Raw genomic sequence first — 21666 nt, 5'->3', positions numbered from 1 at the left:
TGGTCTTTGACTGTAAATATGAACATATCACACCAGTCCTCAGGTCTTTATATTGGCTCCCAGTTACATTTAGGATTGATTTTAAAGTATTATTACTGGTATATAAATCACTCAATGGCCTACGACCTCAATACAATGCAGATATGATCACTGAATATAAACCTAACAGATCACTCAGATCATTAGGATCACATCAGCTAGAAATACCAAGGGTTCACTCAAAGCATGGCGAGTCCGCTTTTAGCTATATGCCAGCCGCAGATGGACCCAGCTTCCAGAAGAGATCAGATGTGCTCCTACAGTAGTCACATTCACATTCAGGGAACAAAGACACAGGGAGGCAATGAGGATCCAAAGACAGCAGACTAATGAAGGAGATGAAGATGAAGACCAGGTACGGAAATGCTGGTAATCTCTGGTGAGAGCAGAAAGAGTCTGTGTAACGTGTGACAAGACCAGCGAACTGAAGGGAGTGCAGGCTTGATATGGTGAGGCTGATGAGGGTGAACTGAACAGGTGCAAGTGATTTGAATTCTGGTGAAGATAAACAAGTGCTAATCTGGTGCTGATGGCTCCATGAAAGTGTCTCCATGACAGCCTACATTTCATGGAAAGCTGTAATTTCTGAGAAGCCTTGTTTACCTGTCTGCACTCTTCAAAGCCCTCCTCTGTGTTCTGTTGCCACGCGAGCACAGCGAGACGCTGTTCATTATGAGCCCCATGACTAGAGATTTAATTTAGCCTCCTAAAGGTTACCAGATGCAATTTCATTAGTTTGCTGACGTTTGAGTATAAATGTTCTATAAAAAACTGTTTTAAATCTGTTTTTAAAATATCTTAAGAGAAATAATTAAAGGGATAGTTCACCCAAAATAAAAATCATACCATCATTTAATTATACACTAATGTTGTTCCAAACTTGTATGAATAAATCTTTTCTGCAGAACACAAAATTAGATATATTAAAGAACGATGCAGCCCAAAAAACAACATTAGAATTAGCTAATTTCCATTGTATGGATGAAAACACTGAAACATTATCAAAATATTGTCCCACAGAAAAAAAGTCATACAGTTTTGGAAAAGGTCATACAGTCATGCCATAACTGCAATTATGTGCAATAGTATGTGCTGGTATTGCCTGTAATTACTTCACACCCGCTAAAACAACACGTTCTAAACTATTATTACATTATAAGTTGCTACAGTGTGTTCATAATGTAATACATTTCATTTGGAAATTACATTGGAAAATCATTTTACATTATGAGCTCAAGATTGTTTATGATTCAAAAACATTTTTATTACATTAATTATGTAATACCTATTACATTATGTGCAGTTATTATATTATGCTTTGTTATTACATAGTTGCTACAAACGTCACATGAATGAACCAACAGGAAAAAAGGTCTTATCGCATCCGCTTGTCGGAGAAAGTGTTAATGGCAGTACGAATCGATGGCAATACTGACTATGGATATGGTTGGCATTTTATACAATTTAAATATCTAAATGTTAGTGAGAAGAAGTAAAATAAAAAACTTTTAGATATGCATATGCGATGGACAACGGTTAAGCTCATCTTTGCTCGCTCCTTTGAATGCATCTTTAAAAAAACGGCTATATATTTAATGAAGCATATACAAAAGACCTGAACCGGAAGCAATGCAACCCGTTTTACAGAACACAGAATATTTTACAAAACGTTTGTTGCGCATTACCTCCACTGGCCTCTAAATATATTATACTGGTTATACTGCAGTCAGAAGCATATAAACACTGTTAAGACAAAAAGTATCTGTAGCATTCATGTATCCTTGCTTAATCACATTCTTTCTTTCTTTCTAAAAAAAAAAAAAAAAAAAGGAAAACTTACTGACACCAAACTGAACAGTAGTTCCATTGAGACACAACAAAGACATTTTTGTTCAACAAAACGTTGAAGAGGACTGGCCCACTGTTTGGACTAATGACATTGTTTTTTCTCTCTCTTTGTTTGAAAAAGCTGGTGCTACTTTCATTACTGCGTCAAATGGCAAAAAGTAGTGATGCACCGAAATGAAAATTCTGGGCCGAAACCGAAAATTTAGGATGAACTTGGCCGAAAACCGAAACTGAGGCCGAAAATGGCTTCTTTTAAAAACTTATATATATATTGCTTGAATTTAATGGATCTGAAATGAAAAATCACAATATAATAATCAAACTTTTATTAACAGTTACATAACAAAACATAAAATATTTTTAACAATAAATATAAATAATAATTATTCTTCAAGTTTTATGTTCCATCAAATAATATAGTTTTTTAAAAATTGTGCAAAAAAAATCCACAATTTTGGAGATTTTTGCAGAACAAATGTTACATATTGTAACTTTGGTGTCCTCTCGTATAGGGCTGTCATTTTTGTGGAAAAAAAAAATCCTGTTCGATTTTTGAGACATAGGCAAAGTGTTCATTGAATCGTTAGTAAATTGCCTATATTTGGCGTTGATCCGTTTTCAACAGCAAATATAGGCAAATCCACGGACAACTAAACAGGCATTAGGGCAAACGTAAAGAGGGCGCTTGAGACGCGCACAAGTCAGCAATGTGGACTGCCATAACATCAATGAAAAACATTACTGAAGGCTACATATTATGCACTATATTATGCAGAAATAGGCTATGTGTGTGTGTGTGTGTGTGTGTGTGTGTGTGTGTGTCAGAACCAGTGGTGTAGTCTACGTGATACGCAGGTATACGCCGTATACCCACTAGAAAAGGCCAAGGATTTCCGTATACCCACTTAAAAAATCGTGAGGATACTTAACAACTTCGTTTTATGTCAGAACTTTAACACTTTCATTCATAAATTCACCCCGTCAGTGTTTGCGAAGCGACACCGAATCGCGGAATCCAGTCACAAATGGAGCTTGCTAAGCGTCATCACGGAATTTGGCTATTTTTGAATTAATAAATCAAAAGTAGGGATATGATATGGACTAGTGTCTGTGAATATTAAAGTTAAAAGAGACTGCAATTGTTCTACGCGTCTCTGGGAATGAGCGCTCAATGTGTGCTCCACTACGCACACACACACACACACTGAAGCACGCGTGACTCACGCTCGTGGTGTTTTCAGCGTTTCACTGTATTGAGACATGATGTAGGATAGGATAAACATGTGCACTTTCATCGCAGAGCTGCTATGAGAGTCAATGCACGAGAATTTCACCATTTAATTTGACAAAACTATCATCATTCATTCGTTTCATATAGCCTACACATAGAAACTGTAATGTCTTCAAAACAACCTGTCAAAATAAAAGTTCGGTATAACTTGAAGAAATTATAACAGAAATATATTACTATTGCACAGTAGAGTATACTTCAAGTAGGCCTAATAATAATAATAATAGTTTATTAAAACACACAGAAACTCAAATGTCTACAACCCAACAAAATAAAAGTTTGGTCTAACTCAAAGAAATTAGAAAGAAATTGCACAGTAAAATGAATTTTAAAATAATAATAATAATAATAAAATCTATTAAAACGTTATTTTAAGGGAATATCACACAAGTTTTCATACATGTTATAATTTAAACAGTAAACTTGCCAAAACAATAACACCTTTTTTTTCCTTATTTTTTAAACACCATTTCTAAAGGTAAATTTGTATTTGTGCCTATAATGTTTCATTATTTTTTTTTATTTTTTTTTTTGCAAATTGTCAGCTGATAAAACCTGTGCTTCAGGGACCATATTCATATAACATCTAAGGCTAAATGTAGCTCTTAACTGGCTAAATTAGATGGTGATTAACACTAAACAGTAGAAAATCAGTCCAGTCTCCCCAGCTGTAAATGTCATTGGCTGTTAAAGTCTTGTGTTGCTTATAATAAATTGACATGTTGATAACACCTAATACTTCATAATGCTCTCAATTTCATGTCGATGCATACTGTATGCATTAGTGAGTGTGGTGGTGCTTATGGGGTGACGCTCTGGGATGGGTGAGTATGAGGCGGTATATTACAGTATACTCACTACAAAAAACTAGACTACACCACTGGTCAGAACCTGCAGTTGCTGTGTGACGCGCGTTCGCTGCGAGCGTATAGTGATGAGCTGGACGCGCTCCGAGAGAAGGCCGTTAAAATCGATTCCCTATTTTCGTTTTCGAAACTTGTGTTGGTTGGTCCGATCGATTGTGCAATAAGTGACAGCCATTTGACATGCTTAATCTTTGATAGGCAGACGCGTGATAACAGCTCGACCGTGAGTGAAACCTAAGCGCTTGCGCACGGATGGGAGGGGTGGGTGACATTCATTTTCGGTTTACGTTTTCGGCTGTTTTTTTTATTTCGGCCGAAAATTTTCGGCGACCGAAATTTCGGTGCACCCCTAGCAAAAAGTCATCAAACCAGCTGCAAATTTCATTTTGGACTCAAAAAGCTGGATGAAACAGGTTTCTTTGTTAACAGGCATGACAGAAAAGAAAAGAAAGTATCAGGACTGCGTTTGTGCCTCAAACTATGAAATGGAGTCTTTTTTTTTTATTGTTCACTACGGTGAATGTGATTCCACCAAGTACAACATGGATCAACATCTTTAGTTTTCATTACTTCAGATTTGAGTGACAAGTTTCCAGTTGATGTCAAGTTTATGTTACAACCAGGGGTAGGCGCTTCTACATCAGTCTCATTCACCTATCACTTCCCTCGGATTTAGGTATTGGTAGGGATAAGGTTAAGACTGTTTCAGACAGGAACATGTCATACATGGAAAAAAAAACACAGTAACCGCGAACCACCGTTGATGTTTGTACCAGACTGATGCTCAGTCATCTAAGCCACGATTCTGAACGTGAGGTCTTATTCTCAGCTGAAATATACACTAAAATTAACAATTACTTTCAATTACGGGCTGTTTAAAAGATAGTTCACTCAAAAGTTGTGTAATTATTCACTCCCCCTCAGGTCAAAATGCCAAAATAACTTTCTTTCTTCCCCCAATGCATTTATCATTTCAGCGTCTCCCATTACAACAAAAACATTAGCAGGGTCAGACTGCTTCTGTTTTCAGTAAAGTTTATTTGTCTAAGGCAGCCCATAAAACAAAGACGTGTGTGACACATGGCTAATTCATTCTGAATTACAAAACAAGGTATTCTACTGGGTTTTATGGGTTTATAGCTAGCTGCGGACTTCCTCTTGAGATCCACCACAGATGTCTGCCAGCTGTTAAAATAGCGACTTTCCAAAAATAACTACATCTAGCCTACACTTTGAGGTCTTTATGAACATTTTATTTATATTTAATGCACAGTCTTTCACAGCAAGCTGTATTCCATTATATATATATAGCCTATATATATATATATGTAGGCGATGTATAAATTGTGTACATGACAAATACAATCTTGAATATTAAAAAAAGGATCACAACATTTTCACTGAAAGCCACCTGTCCTCATACTTCCAACATATTCAAATATATATTAAACTTAGGAAAAGGATAAGTATAAATATGTATCATTAAAAGAAACTTTACTAATATGTCCTTAAAGAATAAAGGGCGACACTTAACAATAAGGTTAACTATACATTACTTAACATCAACAACATACGTCTTATTAATCTTAGTTAATGTTAATCTCAGCATTTACGAGATCAAATGTTGTATCTGTTAATATTAGTTAATAAACTGTGAACTAACATGCACATTTTTATTAGCTTAAATAACATTAACAAAGGCTCTAATGTTGTAAAATATATATATATATTGCTCAGTATTAGTAAATATATTGATTAACTAATGTTAATAAATCAGACTTTATTGTAAAGTGCTAGTGAATAAAGAATACTAAAAGTTTTTACAGTGGTATTTACTCTTTTTCATCATAGTCTTAATGAAAACATTACAATCATGAATATGAGAACACGTTTTGAAGGTTTTCTGTCCGTATTCCACCTGCCTATACGCGCTCAACACCACACAGGCTGTTTATGGAAACTTCAAACCTTTCTTTGTCCTCATCACCAGAGATAAAAGCATACAGCAGCAAGAGTTTATTTTTATTTTTTTGTGCTTTTGCTGTTTTGTCCAAGTAGCTACTCTACTAAACTTCTTTAAGCTACAGAGTTAACTTCATTAGATAAGTAGACATGCTCATTTGGAATGATATAGGGTTAACAACCGCATGCAAATATCACAGTTCCACTCGGTTTAGTTTGACTCTCATGGAAATGCAAACAAAACTTCTAGAGAATAAAAACAGTTTTTAACCCGTCTGTGATTGTTTAGGTTTCTAGCTCTCCTGTAAGCCTATATTATAAACTATAGTTTAAAACATCAGCTAGTTTCAGCGTGGACAGTAAGTCCATGAAAGGAGAAACACGAAGTTACAAAACGCAGATCAAATCCTTGTACCAACCTGCGCAACGCAGTAAGATCCACAACAGAAGAAGAGACGGCAGCATTCCTGATGATGATTACTTTAAGCCAGTAAATCATGTAAACAGTTCTGGTTCAATGGTGATGGAACGAGTGCAAAAAGTATCTTTTACCTTTTCCCTTAGAGAGGGAAATAAACGCGTATGTTACCCCTCAGACTTTTGAGCCAAATGGCTGTTGCAGCGAGCTGTTCTTTATAGTCCGCGGTTGAAGCAACTCAATTTGAAGAGTCTGGATCCAACTTCTTACACCCTGTCCTAACCAGACGCGATGCGATGATGATTCCAGCAACAAATAATTTGCGAATTTAAAATAATTTTCAATACTCACAGCCAATCAGAACAGCGTGTGTGGGCGGAATCCCGTACCGTCAGTGTTGTGCCAACTTCGCCTTTTTTAGCTACTTTTCAGACTCCTTTGGCGACACCTGTCCTGTCCTCAGTAACTTCCAAATGTTTCTCCCTGCCGTCATACCTCTCTCTGAGTGGAAGTAGATTAAGTTTAGTATAAGTATATGCCTGTGTAGGGACTAATTAGCCTACATGCTTGATTAGTGATATTAAAGTGTACTACAAATTCATTACGAGTGTCTTCGAAACATACAAGCAATATACCATAAGTGTATTTATATATATTTTTATTTAAAAAAAATTAAAAATAAATAATCATTTTTGGTATTTTATTAGGATAGGGCAGTTGAGAGAGAGAGAGAGAGAGAGAGAGAGAGAGAGAGAGAGAGAGAGAGAGAGGGACAAGGCTATTGTTGTGTGATATATTTGAGTAAAAAGTATAGGCTCATTAATATCTTTGGCTTATTCCAAATACTACAAATTACATACGTTGTCTTCAATAACAAATGTACATTATTAGACAAATAAAACTGAGCTATACTTTGTACAAAAATACTATTGTATACTGTAATGTATTTTGAAAGTATACTTTCAATGCAATGTTCCCAGCCAGCAATTTTGTATTTAAAAGACGTCTAATAGCTGTCCAAAAACACAGCCCTGACCCCTAGGCTACAACAAGGCTAAATTTCTGTGAAAAATGAATAGATGTCTAACCATATAGCCCAAGAATAACACCTTGTAATCACTGTTGACTTTGCTTACATGATGGAATATCATACATCTCATCTCATATAATGCCATGTAACCAAATTCAAGGTTATTTTGGCTAGAAGTGGGACTATTTCGGATCTGTAATTAATCTAGACAGTGGAATGACGGCTATTGCTTGCTGGGTTACAATGATAATTTCCAGCACAGTTAAAATATACCTAAAATATATTTTTTAATAAAGTGCAAATACTAAAAACTAAACTGAATTTTCACTGCAAGTATATTTTTCTAATATATATATATATATATATATATATATATTTGAAAATATACTAAAGTACAATTATTTTAAAGTGTTAAAAGTATTGTGAAAATAGGTAAAGGCATGTTGCGAATATACTTTTAATATATTTGAAGAGAACTGTATTTTGATATTATATTTGCAATGTACTATTGAAAAAGGGAATACATTTCAAATACAATATACTTTTTTTCCCACTAGGGTCCACTTACAAATATGCAGGTGAGCTCTGGAATCTCCCACTCAATTAGCATATCAGGTAACGAGGTTGAAAACATCTATTCCAGATTGAAAACGATCTGCATGTGTGATTCACTCTCAAAATTGTGATGGACAAAATGCAGTTAAGTTTAGTTGTGTTTCAGAAATTCTTACCACAGTAATAGACCCCAACCCATTGACAGCTTTATTTTGGGTCCTTCTGGAAAATGTTAAACTTGCAGCTTTAGAGAGGAATAATATTGCACTTTGCACACTGTTGGCTAGAAGACTTATACTAATTAATTGGAAGCTGCCTTCTCCTCCAAACTACCGTCAGTGGGTTTTTGACCTACTTTTTGCCCCCAAAATTGAAAATATTAAATTTGGAGTTAGAATGAAACCCGAAATTTTCTTGAAATCTTGGAGACCATTTTTAGATTATTTTAAGGAGACAAGCTCTGGATAAAACTATCTTTTCTCTGGTTTATTTAATTGTTTATATGTATATGCATATGTTATTGTGATTAGGCCTATATGTTCTTTCGTATGCGAGTATTTATTATGCTTGTTTAATTTTAGCTTTTTTTCCCTCCATTTTAGTATGTAACAATCTGATACTTGTACTGTGCTTGAGATGCTTTTCTTAATATAAAAAAAAAGAAAAGAAAAAAGTGATGGACAAGACAAAAATACCCTCAATAATTTCAGAAACACCTTTTGTGATTTGATGGTCCAAACACAGGATTTTGCTGCATTAGGTATAGCAGTTTATTTATTTATATTTGACACCATAGCAAAACACACAAACAGTAAGCTTGTTAAAATTAAGTGATTTAACGCCTTGCTCCCTGTTGTACGCGTTCATGCGCTTTTTGGGGTGTGGCTTTGGATACGCTCTTAAAGGATTAGTTCACCTCAAAATGAAAATTTAAAATAAATTATTCTGAGGAAAACATTTCAGGATTTTTCTACACACAATGGCAACTAGAATGTTGATGTTCAAATCAATGCAGTTTAAAAGGGCTCTGCACGATCCCAGTCGAGAAATAAGGGTCTTGTCTAGCAAAATGATCAGTCATTTTCAAAAATTTTATACTGAACCACAATTGTTCATCTTGTGCTGGTCTGTGACGCACCACGTATTACGTCATCACGTTGGAAAGGTCAGTGAGATGGAATTTTTGCCCTCCCCTACTTTTTTGCAATGCCTGGCACGTCACAGACCAGCACAAAATGAACAATTGTGGTTAAAAAGTACATAAACTGCATTGATTTGAGCAACATTCTGGTTGCCATTGAAGCCCATTGTGTGTAGAAAAATCATGAAATGTTTTCCTCAGAATACTTTATTTTCCACTGAAGAAAGACAGACATGGACATCTTGGATGGCATTGGGGTGAGTAAATTACAGGAAATTTTCATTTTGAGGTGAACTAATCCTTTAAGAGAGGGTGGATCTTATGCTTTCAAAGAGTTTTTCCAAAATTGCCTGTCCTACCCTACCTTTAATAGCCTACTGAATTCCTTCAAGGCATTTTTAATTATTCACCTGAGTTGATACATCCGCAACACACTAGTAACGACCAATAATGCCGTGGCAACTACACATCAAAATTACAATAGATGTTGCTTGGTCAATTGCAGCAATAAGTGGTCACACTAAAATGACCAGGAAAAAGCCAGTTCACCACAACAGAGGAACCAATTTTCTAATGGCTTGTATCCCCCAAATGAATCCCCTTAAACATTGTAACGAACTCCTTGTCAACTAATTTAAATCCAATACATTAGACGGTTTTAGCTTTAATTTTTAAAATAAACTTAGCTTAAACTTACTGAAATGTAAGTGACAACTGGGAGACATTCAATTAACTTTAGCAAGACAAACATGTTCTTTCTCATTCTGAAGACAAGTTAAAATTTCACAACTTCAATAAAACTGTATAAAATCATTTATTGGGATCCAAAAATGCATGTATAAAAAGAGTAAGACAACTTAAAATACATTAAAAATGACTTTCACTAAACTTTACACAAGATTGTATAAAAAAAGTACAGTAAATTTCCTCTTCTGTACAAAATGGCACCGAAAGCCTGCAACAAACAAAGAAAAAGGTTGTAGACAAAGTGAGTCAAACACTGGAACAAAACCTTTAAAATGTCTTGCAGACTTAGCATTTCCTCACTTAAAGATCAAGGATCTGTTGACATGCATGCCAATTAGCTACATAGAAAATAGCAAGGTGAACTTTGGTGCTACACGTACCATACTAAAACACATAATACAAAACAAGTCCCACAGAAAGGCACACTTTTAGAGAACCAGTTATTTTTGGTCCAATGAATTTGAACTTTTCCCATGACACTTCCAGTCAAGAGAAAACATGAAAGAGCTGGCTATGGGATAGGAAACTGGATGTAACATCATCAAGCTTTAGAGATGCAGATTCAGTTTAACACTTTACAAAAGACAAATTTGGAAAAAAACAAAACAACAAAAAAAAAATTTTAGTCAGGAGTACAACTAGAAAGTAGCATTCTATAGAAATGTCCTTGTCAGACTCTTTAAAACTAAAAGACTAAAATAAAAGGGCAGAATGTTTATCAGGATTCAGAACATTAGCCAAAAAAATAAATAAATAAATTTCAGTACCAAGATCAAAGGTGACAAATCTCAAAAGACCTTATTTATGGAAATTGAGGTTCAAAACCTATGAAGAATCCATTTGATTCTGCCAATGAATGCAGTTATGTACAAGTTCAATCACAAATCAGTCCCACTTTATATTAGGTTTCATTACCATGTTCTTATGGCAAAATAAAATAAAATATGGTTAGGTACAATGTACATGTTGTATTGCAAAACTTTTGCTGCTAGTGAGGTGGGATGTGGGTAAGGTAAGGGACAAGCTTGGTGGTATGGTTCAGTTTAAGGCGTAAGGGAATGGTCAGTGTAAACATAGATGCAGTTACAGCAGGGTTATTATTGTTAACGAAAGGTACGTTTACACAGTGTACTAACAGACAAGTTTGTCCTCTGCAGATCGACAATGCATGAAAAAAAAAAAAAAAAAGTCATGTAAACATCCCTTATAAACATTTGCTAATTGAAAATAAGATGTATATATATTAGCTGAAAAACTGAAATTAAGTTACTTTAGCAATAAGTTGAAGCACTAAAAAAAAAAAAAAAAAAAAAGGTAAAAAATAAATTAATATTGCCATTTAGGTTTAAATTAAGCACACACACACATATATATATATATATATATATATATATATATATATATATATATATAGTTAGTATTGGAACAGCGAGACCAATTCCTTTATTTTTTTTCTGTAGACTGAAAATATTTGGGTTTGACATCAAAAGATAAATATGAGGCAAGAGATCAACATTTCAGCTGTTATTTCCAGGTATCTGGATCTGATACACAACTTAGAAGATACACCGTTTTGTTTGAACCCACCCATTGCTCATGTGACCAAAATTATTGGAACAGATTAACTTGGATTAAAGTGAATAAGACTTAATTTATTTGCAAATCCTTTGCTTGCAATAACTGCATCAAGCCTGTGACCCATTGACAACCAAACTTTTGCCTTCTTTTGTAATGCTTTTCCAGGCTTTCACCACAGCCTCTTTCAGTTGTTTGTTTTGGGGGTTACTCCCTTCAGTCTCTTTTTAAGCAGGTAAAATGCATGCTCTATAGGGTTTAAGTCTGGAGATTGACTTGGCCAGTCTATAACCTTCCACTTCTTGTTTTGGGTCATTATCTTGCTGCATGATGAAGGATCTCCCAATCAGTTTGGTTGCATCTTTCTGTAAATTGGCAGACAAAATGTTTCTGTACACTTCCGAGTTCATTTTGTTGCTACCATCATGTTACATCAATGAAGATTAATGAGCCCATCCCAGAAGCCATGCAAGCCCAAGCCATAACCACCTCCGTGTTTCACAGATGAGCTTGTGTGTTTAGGGTCATGAGCAGATCCTTTTTTTCTCCAAACTTTAGCCTTGATCTACCCATTTGAGGTCTGTTACTTAATACACCAATGGTTTCTTTCTCCCTCAGGACATTCCAAATGGTTTTACTGGCTGTGGCCAATGTTTGTGCAATGGCACTGATTGATTTACCCTCTTCTCTCAGCTTCACAATTGCTTGTTTTTCAGCCATAGATAGCTCTCTGGTTTTCATGTTGGTTACACACCTAATTATAAATGCAGTCTGCACAGGCAAAACCAAAATCTGAAACAGAGAGCAGACACTAAGTGCTATTTATTGTTTGAATAATCAATGTAACAGGGCACACCAGGGCAACAAAACACACCTGCCAGTCACATGTTCCAATACTTTGTCACATGAGCAATGGGTGGGTTCAAACAATAAGTTATATCTTCTAAGTTGTGTTTCAGATCCAGATGTAAATACCTGGAAATAAAAGCAAAAATGTTGATCTTGTCTCATTCATCTTTTGATGTCAAACCCCAAAATTTACAGAAAAAATAAAGGAATTGGCCTCACTGTTCCAATACTTTTGGAGGGGACTATATATTTATAAAATATAAAATATTTAGACCACAAAACCAGTCATCATCTGAATAAATAAGCTTTCCATTGATGTGTGGTTTGTTAGGATAGGACAATATGAAAATCTGTAATCTGAGGGTGCAAAAAACCCTAAAAAAAAACTAAAAGGTGATTCTCAGTGTTTAAAGTTGTCCATTTATGTTCACGATTGTGCTGTACTCAAATATTTTTTTATATATTTCCGGTAGGAAGTTTACTAAATATCTTCATGGAACATGATCTTAATATCCTAATGATTTTTTGGCATAAAAGAAAAATCTATAATTTTGACCCATACAATGTATTGTTGGCTATTGCCACAAATATACCCGTGCGAATTGTTTTGTGATCCAGGGTCACATAAAGTGACAGCACATAACCAAACTTTTTTTTTTTTAAGAGCCAATTCAAAATAAAACAAAACTAAAAAACTCTGAATCACAGAAATTACAGATGTAATTAGATGCAGGTGTTTAAAATATAGGTGTAAAAACAAGTACACAAGTGCACTTTATCAAATGATACATCGTAGTTAAAGACCTAATATAAAGTGGAGCCACGAGATCCAACTAAAGTTGTTTTATAAATTCTTGTGCACAATTTCTTGTATTTGCACATTTAAACTGCTTGCTGATAACTCATTAAATATTTACACACACTTCACCTGTAGCAGCTGCCTAGTAGACCCAGTCTGGAGAGAAGCTCTCGCCATCAGTCACTGAGCAACACAAGAGAAGAGTTAGTACACAAGACCTCACAAAAACGACAATTTCACAAAGAGACAAGTCCAGCTCTACACAAATATCTAATGCTTGTAAAATTTGAGGACTTTTTTTGTCTATTTTGTACAGCTACAAGAAAACTTTTAATAACAGTGTAATTTTGACAAAACTAAAATCTATTTGTTTTTAAAACAAGAGTTGCATATAAAATAACACTAAGCTTGTTTTGAGAAAGTTGAATGTTTTATGATGTGTTATGATCCAGGTTTAGGAATATTGACTTTTGAATTTGTAAACAACGCAATTTGAATTTGCAATGATTGTGTACAAATGAGTGAATGAACAGTTGTGCTAAGAGAGAAGTTTAGGGTTGATATTACCTTTTTGAAGCTTGCATTACACTTTACGCCATCTTTCCCAATTTTGTCGTTTAAGCCGGCGAAAGTCAGGTAAGACTGAACATTTGAAATCATCTTCACGGTCAAAACTTTGACCCTGGGCTACGAAAGCCTTTGTGTTGAGTGATCTGGTTGGACAATACATCTCATGCCGTTTCTTTTGCTTTTTTTGTTGTTTTGCACGCAAAGTTACCATATGAGCACCAAACATCTAAACTGTTTTGTGCATGTATACTTTACCTTTTAAAAAGGGGAATCTATCTGTGCTTTTAGAGGTGACTCTGCAGGTCTTACCTCAAGATCCTTTTCAATAGAAGACAAACATGTAGAGTCTGTGACATCAGAGGGATTTAGTGACTGATGCGAGGTTGCAACAGGGTTATCGCTTTTAAAACAGGTATAAACACATTAAAATGCCAGGATTTCCTTGTGTATAAATCATTGGTTAATGTTGAATAGGTTGACTATTGTTAAAGAGGTCACATCAATCCACTTGTTTTTGCACCAAAAACAGGCAGACACTTCATCGTAGTTTGTCCCAGTAGTCTCACCGAATAGGCGTCGTGGCTTGACTTAATTCATTTACATGAAAGTTTTGAGCTCTGAATTTTTTCATAGTACAACGACCATCAAAAGCATTAACTGACTTAAAGGATATGACCCCTTTAAATTATTCAGAAATACAAAAACAACTCAGATTAGCTTGTTGGAGGACCAAGGTAACAGATTTTGGAAATATTTGTCTTTAATGTTATTCTGATGTCAATTGTTCCTGTACAAGACATAAGGTGCAGCTTTTTCACGATCTACTTGATACAAATAACTCCACGCTAATTGCAGGCTATTTATCAACGGTTTATACACAATATATTTTGAACATCAAAACAAAGTTCTCTATCTAAATATTGTGATGTTATAAAATGCATGCAGAATTTTGACAGTTTGCAACAGTTGACAGTTTTATATAGGATGACTATTACAACTTTAATAAGTCAAAAACAAACGTTTTGAAGGCTGTAAAAGAAAACTATGCTTTATTGACAAACTGATAGGGACACATTTTGGACATATTTAGTTCCCTAGTTAGGCAATGCACACAAGTTTGCTAATATTTCGGAAACTGAAAAACTAAAAACACCAAAAAACAAGTCTAATATTTGGATATTGTACGTACAAAGGTTTGAGAGGGCTGTACTTTTACCTGTCTAGAAGTAAACTTGAACCTTTGCGATATTTGTTTTGCTCATTTAACAAAAGGAATCAGATGATGCGAATTTTGAATTTTTTCACGAGACTTTCAAACAATAAATAGCCTCAAACCAAATGGAATATGTTCTTTGAAAACTAAGTAACATGTTGGTTTGTACAGGAACTAATGGGTTTTTTTGAGCATCCCTCAATTTTTTTGTTATGCCTTACAAAAGCGCGTTTGTAATAAATCTAAGTGATATTAACAGGCAATTTTCTCTTTTTTTAGCAAGTCACTTTACACATGGACGTCAGCTAATTATCTAGCATTCAGGTATCAATTTTTCAGAAACAGTTAACCATTAAAAGAAAAGAAATAAAATAACAAAAACAAGTAAAACAAAATGCAAAGAGAATATAAGCACAGCATATAATCGCAAATCTAAAACGTGTCATGTTGAACTTATAAATGGTCATCGTCCTACGTAAAGAGTAGATTCATATTAAAAAGGGAGTGTTAACCAAAACAGGATACAAAAACAACTAGAATTACTTTAGGTGGTTACAAGAAGTTACGAAGGGGAGGCGGTTGCCCAAACAACTGCAGTGACGGAAAGCTCTCAGTATCTGCCGTACGGGTGTTCCCGAAATGACTTGCCCTGGCGGGGAGCCGGTGCTTTTCCACCAGCACCACCCCAAGCAGCGCCTTCCCAGTCATCTTCTGCTAAACACACAAATGCACATTAAACATGGATATTTACTCAAGGGTAAGTGCATCATATGTACTTTTCCTTGCATTAGGCACTTGGCTGATGTAGTTTAAGCATGCTAAACATCTAACATAAGAGCTGCTGTACAACATAACCATTCTATGCACTACACAATCGAGAATATGTCTTACTGTAAGACTCGTAAGTCTCCTGTGCCTCACCGTGACCGTAGTCATAATACTCTGTGTCTCTGTGGAAGGAAAAAAGGAAGTTATTAATCAAAAGCTGTTTTTATTAAACGGAGTCTTAATCTTAAATCATGGCAGGACTTGGACTTCGGCCAGGCAGAAAGTTACAGGATTACATTGAGTCAATTCGACTTTCTCGGAAACATTAACTTGAAACTAAATGAAACTTTTTGGAAATCAATCAAAGGAAATATTCTCAAATATAAAGAAAGATTAAAAAGGCACTCACGGCTGTGGTGCAGGTTGACTGTAGTAGCTCTCATATCCTTCATAGGCAGCCTCTGGATATTGTTCTTCATAGGCCTGAGAAAGCATAGGAGACAATGGAGATGTCAAACATTTATAAAGATTTGCGAAGCCTTTAAGTTACAAATTACTGGCTCGATCCAACAGAATGGTTAGTTGTGACTGAATAAGTATGTGTCATCAAATGAAGGATATGCATTCAAACTAGTATTAAAATAACTGTTCTATTTGAACATACAAATTAAAATGTTATTTGTTCCCATGTTGGTAAAGCTGAATTTTCAGCATCATTACTCCAGTCTTCAGTGTCACATGATCCTTCAGAAATATTCTAAAAATGCTTATTTGATGTTTAATAAAGACTTAATGTTGAAAATATGGTTTGCACAAATATTTAACAGAATAAATGTTCAAAAGTACAGCGTTTTATTTAAAATTGAAAAAACTACTTTCAGCAAGGATGCATTATATTACAAGACACACATATCTATAGATATCCCTCTCTCTCTCAAACTTTTCAATGGCAGCGAATATAAAACAGGAGTAATGTGTTGTGGATATATACTCACATATTCCCCGTAAGCTTCAGGTTTGGCCGAGTGCTGTTGGTGGGAGAGAGCAGATGCTGGTGTCATCCTCTGAGTCTGGGCTGGTGGTCTTGATCGAGAGGCACCTCCTCCTCTGGTTGGTGTGGAGGGTGGAGGACCACCCCGTCCCACTGGGGCTCCTCGTGATGCAGCTCCGCGCCCTGGACCTCCCCTTGGAGCTCCTCCACGTGGTGCTCCACGAGGGGGCATACCGCGACCCCTGCGAGAAAATGTATTACATATACACTCCAAACACTTATGATTGTTCAGAGCAATAACAACTCCATATCAAATATAGCCTCTGTTTGCTACATATCTGTTAGTGGCTCTCACCTAGGGGGTGGTGGGCCCCCACGACCTCTGCCAGGAGGGCCGAGACCTCTGCCGTGGCCAGACATATCCTGGGAGCCATTCAAAAACCCTGGATCCATGAAAGCATCCGGATGCATCTCATCAAGACCATCCACCTGACACAAGAGAAAAGGATTGTGAGAGAGAGAAAAGCCAGATTTAAACAGCAATGCTTAAAGCCTAAACTTAACCACCAAATCAGCGATTACCGTAAATGCAGTATACTGTTGCTAAACTGCAGGGTGTGCTTAAGAGTTAAAAACAGCATTAAGCCACAAAGAAAACACTACTCTCCGAGTGGCTTTGTGCGTGCACTCCCGGGTGGAGTGGAACATGGAGAAGCAAAGTATATGTTGGGTTAAAAAAAAAAAAAAAAAAAAAAAAAGTCCAAATGCCGGCTTGGTGAGCATTTACTTAATCGGTTATGTCTGAAGTGAACAAACAGTTATGAAATAAGTTGCATGTGTAACAGTATATTCCAGTGGTTCTCAATTCCAGTCCTCGTGACCCACTGCTCTGCACATTTTGTATGTCTCTCTTATCTGACACTCAGTTCAGTTCATGGAGTCTCTCCTAATGAGCTGATGATCTGGTTCAGGTGTGTTAAATAAGGGAGACATACAAAATGTGCAGAGCAGTGGGTCACGAGGACTGGAATTGAGAACCATTGGTATATTGGATCCGTGCAGTAGTTCTTAAAGTGACAGCAGTCCAATAAATCTGCTGTCGTCTATTTCAAAGTTCATAAATAAGACCAAATCACTCACTGCTCTTTAGTAGACTTAATCTATATTTAATTTAACAGTGAAGACTATGCAGTGGTTTTACTTTGTTGATAGACTTCTTTTCCCCCACAGGAATGCTATATTCAAGCTCCAAGCTGTTCCTAATCATCTTTAAGAAAGGGAATGGAATGTTGCATATAGCTTGCCAATAAACACTCCCATCTCTTAATTTATTCTAAAAAAACATTAAATCGCTAAACAACGCCAGTAAGTCTATTTGAAGACCTCCATTAACCATGTAGTATTTATTTTAGTGATCGTATCGGCCAATACAGCTTCCAGTGACCGGCTCATGCATAGATAAAAAAAGGGGGAAAAAGTAAGATGTAAAAGTATAAGTTGGCTTGCATTCACACTTACAGGCATAAGGAACTTCTTGACCTCATCCATGGCATGCGCCATACGCAGGTAACAATCGGGAATGGGAGCAAAAACCTCGATGTGCACGTGCAGCTCCATGGCCAAGTGTGCATACTTCGGATCACCACCCTTCCTCAGCTCCTCTTCCTGAAGGTTTCACAATTTAAGCTTTAGTAACCGGGTCATTTAAAGTAAACTCATTAGCAGTGCAAAGACCGGTTCATTACCTTGTTCTTATCCCTCATGGATCCTTTGCCAAGCACTGAGATCTTTGCCCCGGTGTCTTCCTGCAGACGTTTGATGGTGCTGCCCTGCGGCCCCAGAATCTTCCCCACGAAATTAAACTGACAGGAGAAATGAGGAAATATTAGTTTAACGTTCAACATGTCCTTGCATTGTAGAGAACTGACAGCGCATGACTTACCCGAGGATACTGCTTGACGGGAATGAGCACCCGCTCTTTCACCCTCACGTTCTTGGCAGTGAACAGATCCAGGTATGTCTCGGACTCTTTTTTAGGCTCACCCTTCTGAACCCTCTCAATCTCTGCAAAAGAAAAGACTCATCAGCTCACAGCAAAAAGAAATGTGACCCTTGACCACAAAACCAGTCACATGGGTACATTTTCATAAATGATATTTATACATCTGAAAGCTGAATAAATACACTTTACATTGATGTATGGTTTGTTAGGATAGGACCATATTTGGCAGAGATGCAACTATTTGAAAGTCTGGAATCAGAGAGTGCAACAAAATTTAAACATTGAGAAAAATCCTCTCGCCTTTGGAGTCGTCCATTTATGCTCGCAACTGTTGCATTCACTCACAAATGTAAATGTTTTATATATTGATGGTAAAATATCTTCATGGAACATGACCTTTACTTAACATCCTAATTTTTTGGCATAAAAGAAAATCGATAATTTTGACCCATAATGTATTGTTGGCTATTGCCACAAATACACCCGTGCAACTTGACTTGTTTGTGACTGGATCACAAAACGGTCCAATTTTGAATTGCCACAATCAATCCTAGAAGTTGCAAACATTCTAAAAAACAAATTGAGAACTGTTACTTTGTTTTATGCACTTTGATTTAAACGTGCAATTACTAGCTGGTTGCAGTTATTGAATAGAAAGTATAAAAATAAATAAATAATAACTTTCATTTTCTTCCCACAGAGCTCAGGACTAGCATGGTTTTTCAAAATTACTAGAACTTTGCTTGTTAAAGAAACCAAATTAAGCAGAAACTCTTCAACTCTGGCCCTCAAGATGCACTTTCCTGCAGAGTTTTGCTCCAACATAATCAAACACCTGAACAAGCTAATCAAGGTCTTCAGGATTACTAGTAAGTTACAGGCAGATGATGATCAGAGCTGAACTCTGAAGCTGAAAGAGGATCTTGAGGGCAGAGTTGAGAACCCCAGTCACTGCTGAAGCTGCACAGTGTTGTCACGGTTACCAGTTTCTGTCAGGATGGACAAAATCACAATGGTTTGTGATAATGGAAAATCTAATTTAATTGAATGATAAAGACTGATGTTGATTTGTATGCCCTTTGATCTTTGTGGTTAATGGATTTAAATAAACATCAACTGCAGGCCTTCAAATCTGGATTCTGCTTTCTTGAATGAAACTATAACCTGTTTCCTGTGTGAAAGACAAACAAACCTAAAACTGAATGTGGTATCCAACCTGTTGCAAACAAATAACGCTAACATTTAATGCAAATTCTAGTTTTTGACTTGCAAGATAAAGAACTACCAAAAAATAGGGGATACATGAAAGTTGAATAAAAAAAAAGGGGTCACCTTACATTCTCTCAAAGCTTATATATTACAACATAAGAGTCTTGCATGCAATAGAATATTTAGAAATCCATAAATCTTAAATATCAAAATCTTGAAAATAAAAAATAAAATTTACACTTAATACTATTAAATTGAGCAAGTTTATAATTTACTGGTTAGCAATTATCTATAATTTAATAGACTTCAGAAACTTTTAGATAAATTGTTTAAGCCAGAAATTCCCATTCTACATCTCTAAACTTATGCCAAAAACTTGCACAAGCTGATAGAGAAATCTGAGAATTAAAGATTAATATTTATGCAACTGAAAAGACATTTGTTCAACAAATAGATTAGTCGTCAAAAACAGGAGAGGACCAGCCATCTTTCATAACGGTGCATAAATCCCCGCGAGGGCGGGAAAACCTGTCGATCACATGATCACAGCAAATGCAAACGAGAACGATTCAATCAATTCCCCAATAATAAAAGTCCCACCCCTGATTTCTGTTCGAGAAGCAGTTTCACTCAGATATACACAACAATAGAGATGAAAATACGACTTTTAATAGACTAATGTATAAAAGATAAGATAAACAATCCACATCTCTTTGTCTGCAATCTTGGGGTTCCTTACAGAGGAATTATGGGATTGCCCTTCTCCACAAAGGAAAGCACGTGATGCTGCCTTAATTTGATACATTGAAAACTACCTTTTCAACTTCATTGAACTCTACAATTGGCCTAAATGCACTTAACTTATGTTGCATGCACTTTTTTTATATATATTTTTCCTGTTTAACCTTTGAATCAGAAACGGTTCTCTTTGATGAAAACCCTGGTGGCCGAATCAGGAACACATGGATTTCAACGTGGTTCAAATGAGACCTAATTCTCAATGGGAAACAGGATTAAAACAAAAAGAGTCATTGTCTACCAGATAAAAACGCAATGAATTACATACTAAGTGCAATAAACTGACAATAAACTGGCGAAATTAATCTCAATAATGATTAATGAGAAAAACCTATCAGGAACTGAACGTGCAGGTCGGCAGAAATAGTTATTTCCCACATACCCGAAATTAAACTCAACATAACGCAAAAAAACAAAAAACTAAATCCTCACCATACAGCATTGCGTTGAAAAACACGACGCGGCCTACCGGGGCAAATCCCCGCCTCAGGCCTACAAACACGCATTTCACCGAGGCACGTGAAACTCTCTCCGGTGAGTATAGATGAACTAACCACCCTTCAAACATCTCGAGGCTCAATATTAAACATTTTAGAGAAGTTCTGCGTGATTGGTTTAATGGTGAATAGAGACGCACTGACCTGCACTCAGGAGTTTCATCGCGTGCGTGAACGAGGAGTCCAGACTGTCTTTCTCCGCCAGTAACTCCGGCAGATATTTACTGTCCCCGCTGCTGCTCTTCCTCTTGTTATTAGCATCCATGTTGATCACGGTTTTCGCGAAGAAATCAGGCGAAGTCAGAGCTGGTGGTGCAAGCGCGTGCTGAAGCTTATCTACTCTCTGAACAAAGGAAGCGGCGGCTAATGGCGCGGGTGGAAGTGACATCAGGAGGCAAATCTGCTTCCGTTTTAGAGCCAGGGGGAGGGGCAACTACTGATGGCAAACGACTGTGATTGGACGGTTCCGATCAGCGCTGAGAAAAGTGCCAGGTGTCA

The 21666-nt window shown here is 36.3% G+C and overlaps 2 protein-coding genes across 11 annotated transcripts in view; both read right to left on the bottom strand.

The window, feature by feature from the left end:
* Positions 1-6927, bottom strand: part of LOC311069394 (CD276 antigen homolog) — a 61326-nt gene extending 54399 nt beyond the window's left edge. The window contains exon 1 of one of the 2 annotated variants that reach the window (XM_084092517.1): positions 6426-6927. In XM_084092517.1, the coding sequence (XP_083948643.1) occupies positions 6426-6471 (46 nt within the window). In that variant the 5' untranslated portion in view covers positions 6472-6927. The remainder of the gene's footprint in view (positions 1-6425) is intronic. The other variant, XM_084092518.1, reaches the window with a different exon arrangement.
* A 3021-nt stretch (positions 6928-9948) lies between these two features.
* On the bottom strand, positions 9949-21564 carry khdrbs1a (KH domain containing, RNA binding, signal transduction associated 1a). 9 transcript variants are annotated; one of them, XR_014603535.1, is made up of 12 exons: positions 21313-21564; positions 18605-18726; positions 18408-18524; positions 18181-18327; positions 17018-17151; positions 16667-16904; positions 16081-16154; positions 15795-15853; positions 15447-15617; positions 13250-13303; positions 11034-11048; positions 9949-10105 (listed from the first exon to the last, which is right to left on the bottom strand). XR_014603535.1 is itself a non-coding variant. In XM_084092849.1 (9 exons), the coding sequence occupies exons 1-9, from the start codon at positions 21554-21556 to the stop codon at positions 15514-15516; spliced, it is 1239 nt and encodes a 412-aa protein (XP_083948975.1). In that variant the 5' UTR covers positions 21557-21564; the 3' UTR covers positions 14711-15513. The 9 variants fall into 9 exon arrangements, 4 of the variants coding, with proteins under 4 accessions (XP_083948975.1, XP_083948976.1, XP_083948977.1 ...); XR_014603536.1 differs by lacking the exon at positions 11034-11048; XR_014603537.1 differs by lacking the exon at positions 11034-11048 and having other exon boundaries at positions 15447-15614.
* Positions 21565-21666: the final 102 nt, after the last annotated feature.

The sequence above is a fragment of the Abramis brama genome (genome assembly GCF_963993115.1).
Source record: "Abramis brama genome assembly, chromosome: 19".
NCBI classification, from domain to species: domain Eukaryota; kingdom Metazoa; phylum Chordata; class Actinopteri; order Cypriniformes; family Leuciscidae; genus Abramis; species Abramis brama.
The sequence above is the reverse complement of the archived record's forward strand: the minus strand, read 5'-3'. Positions and strand labels throughout refer to the sequence as shown.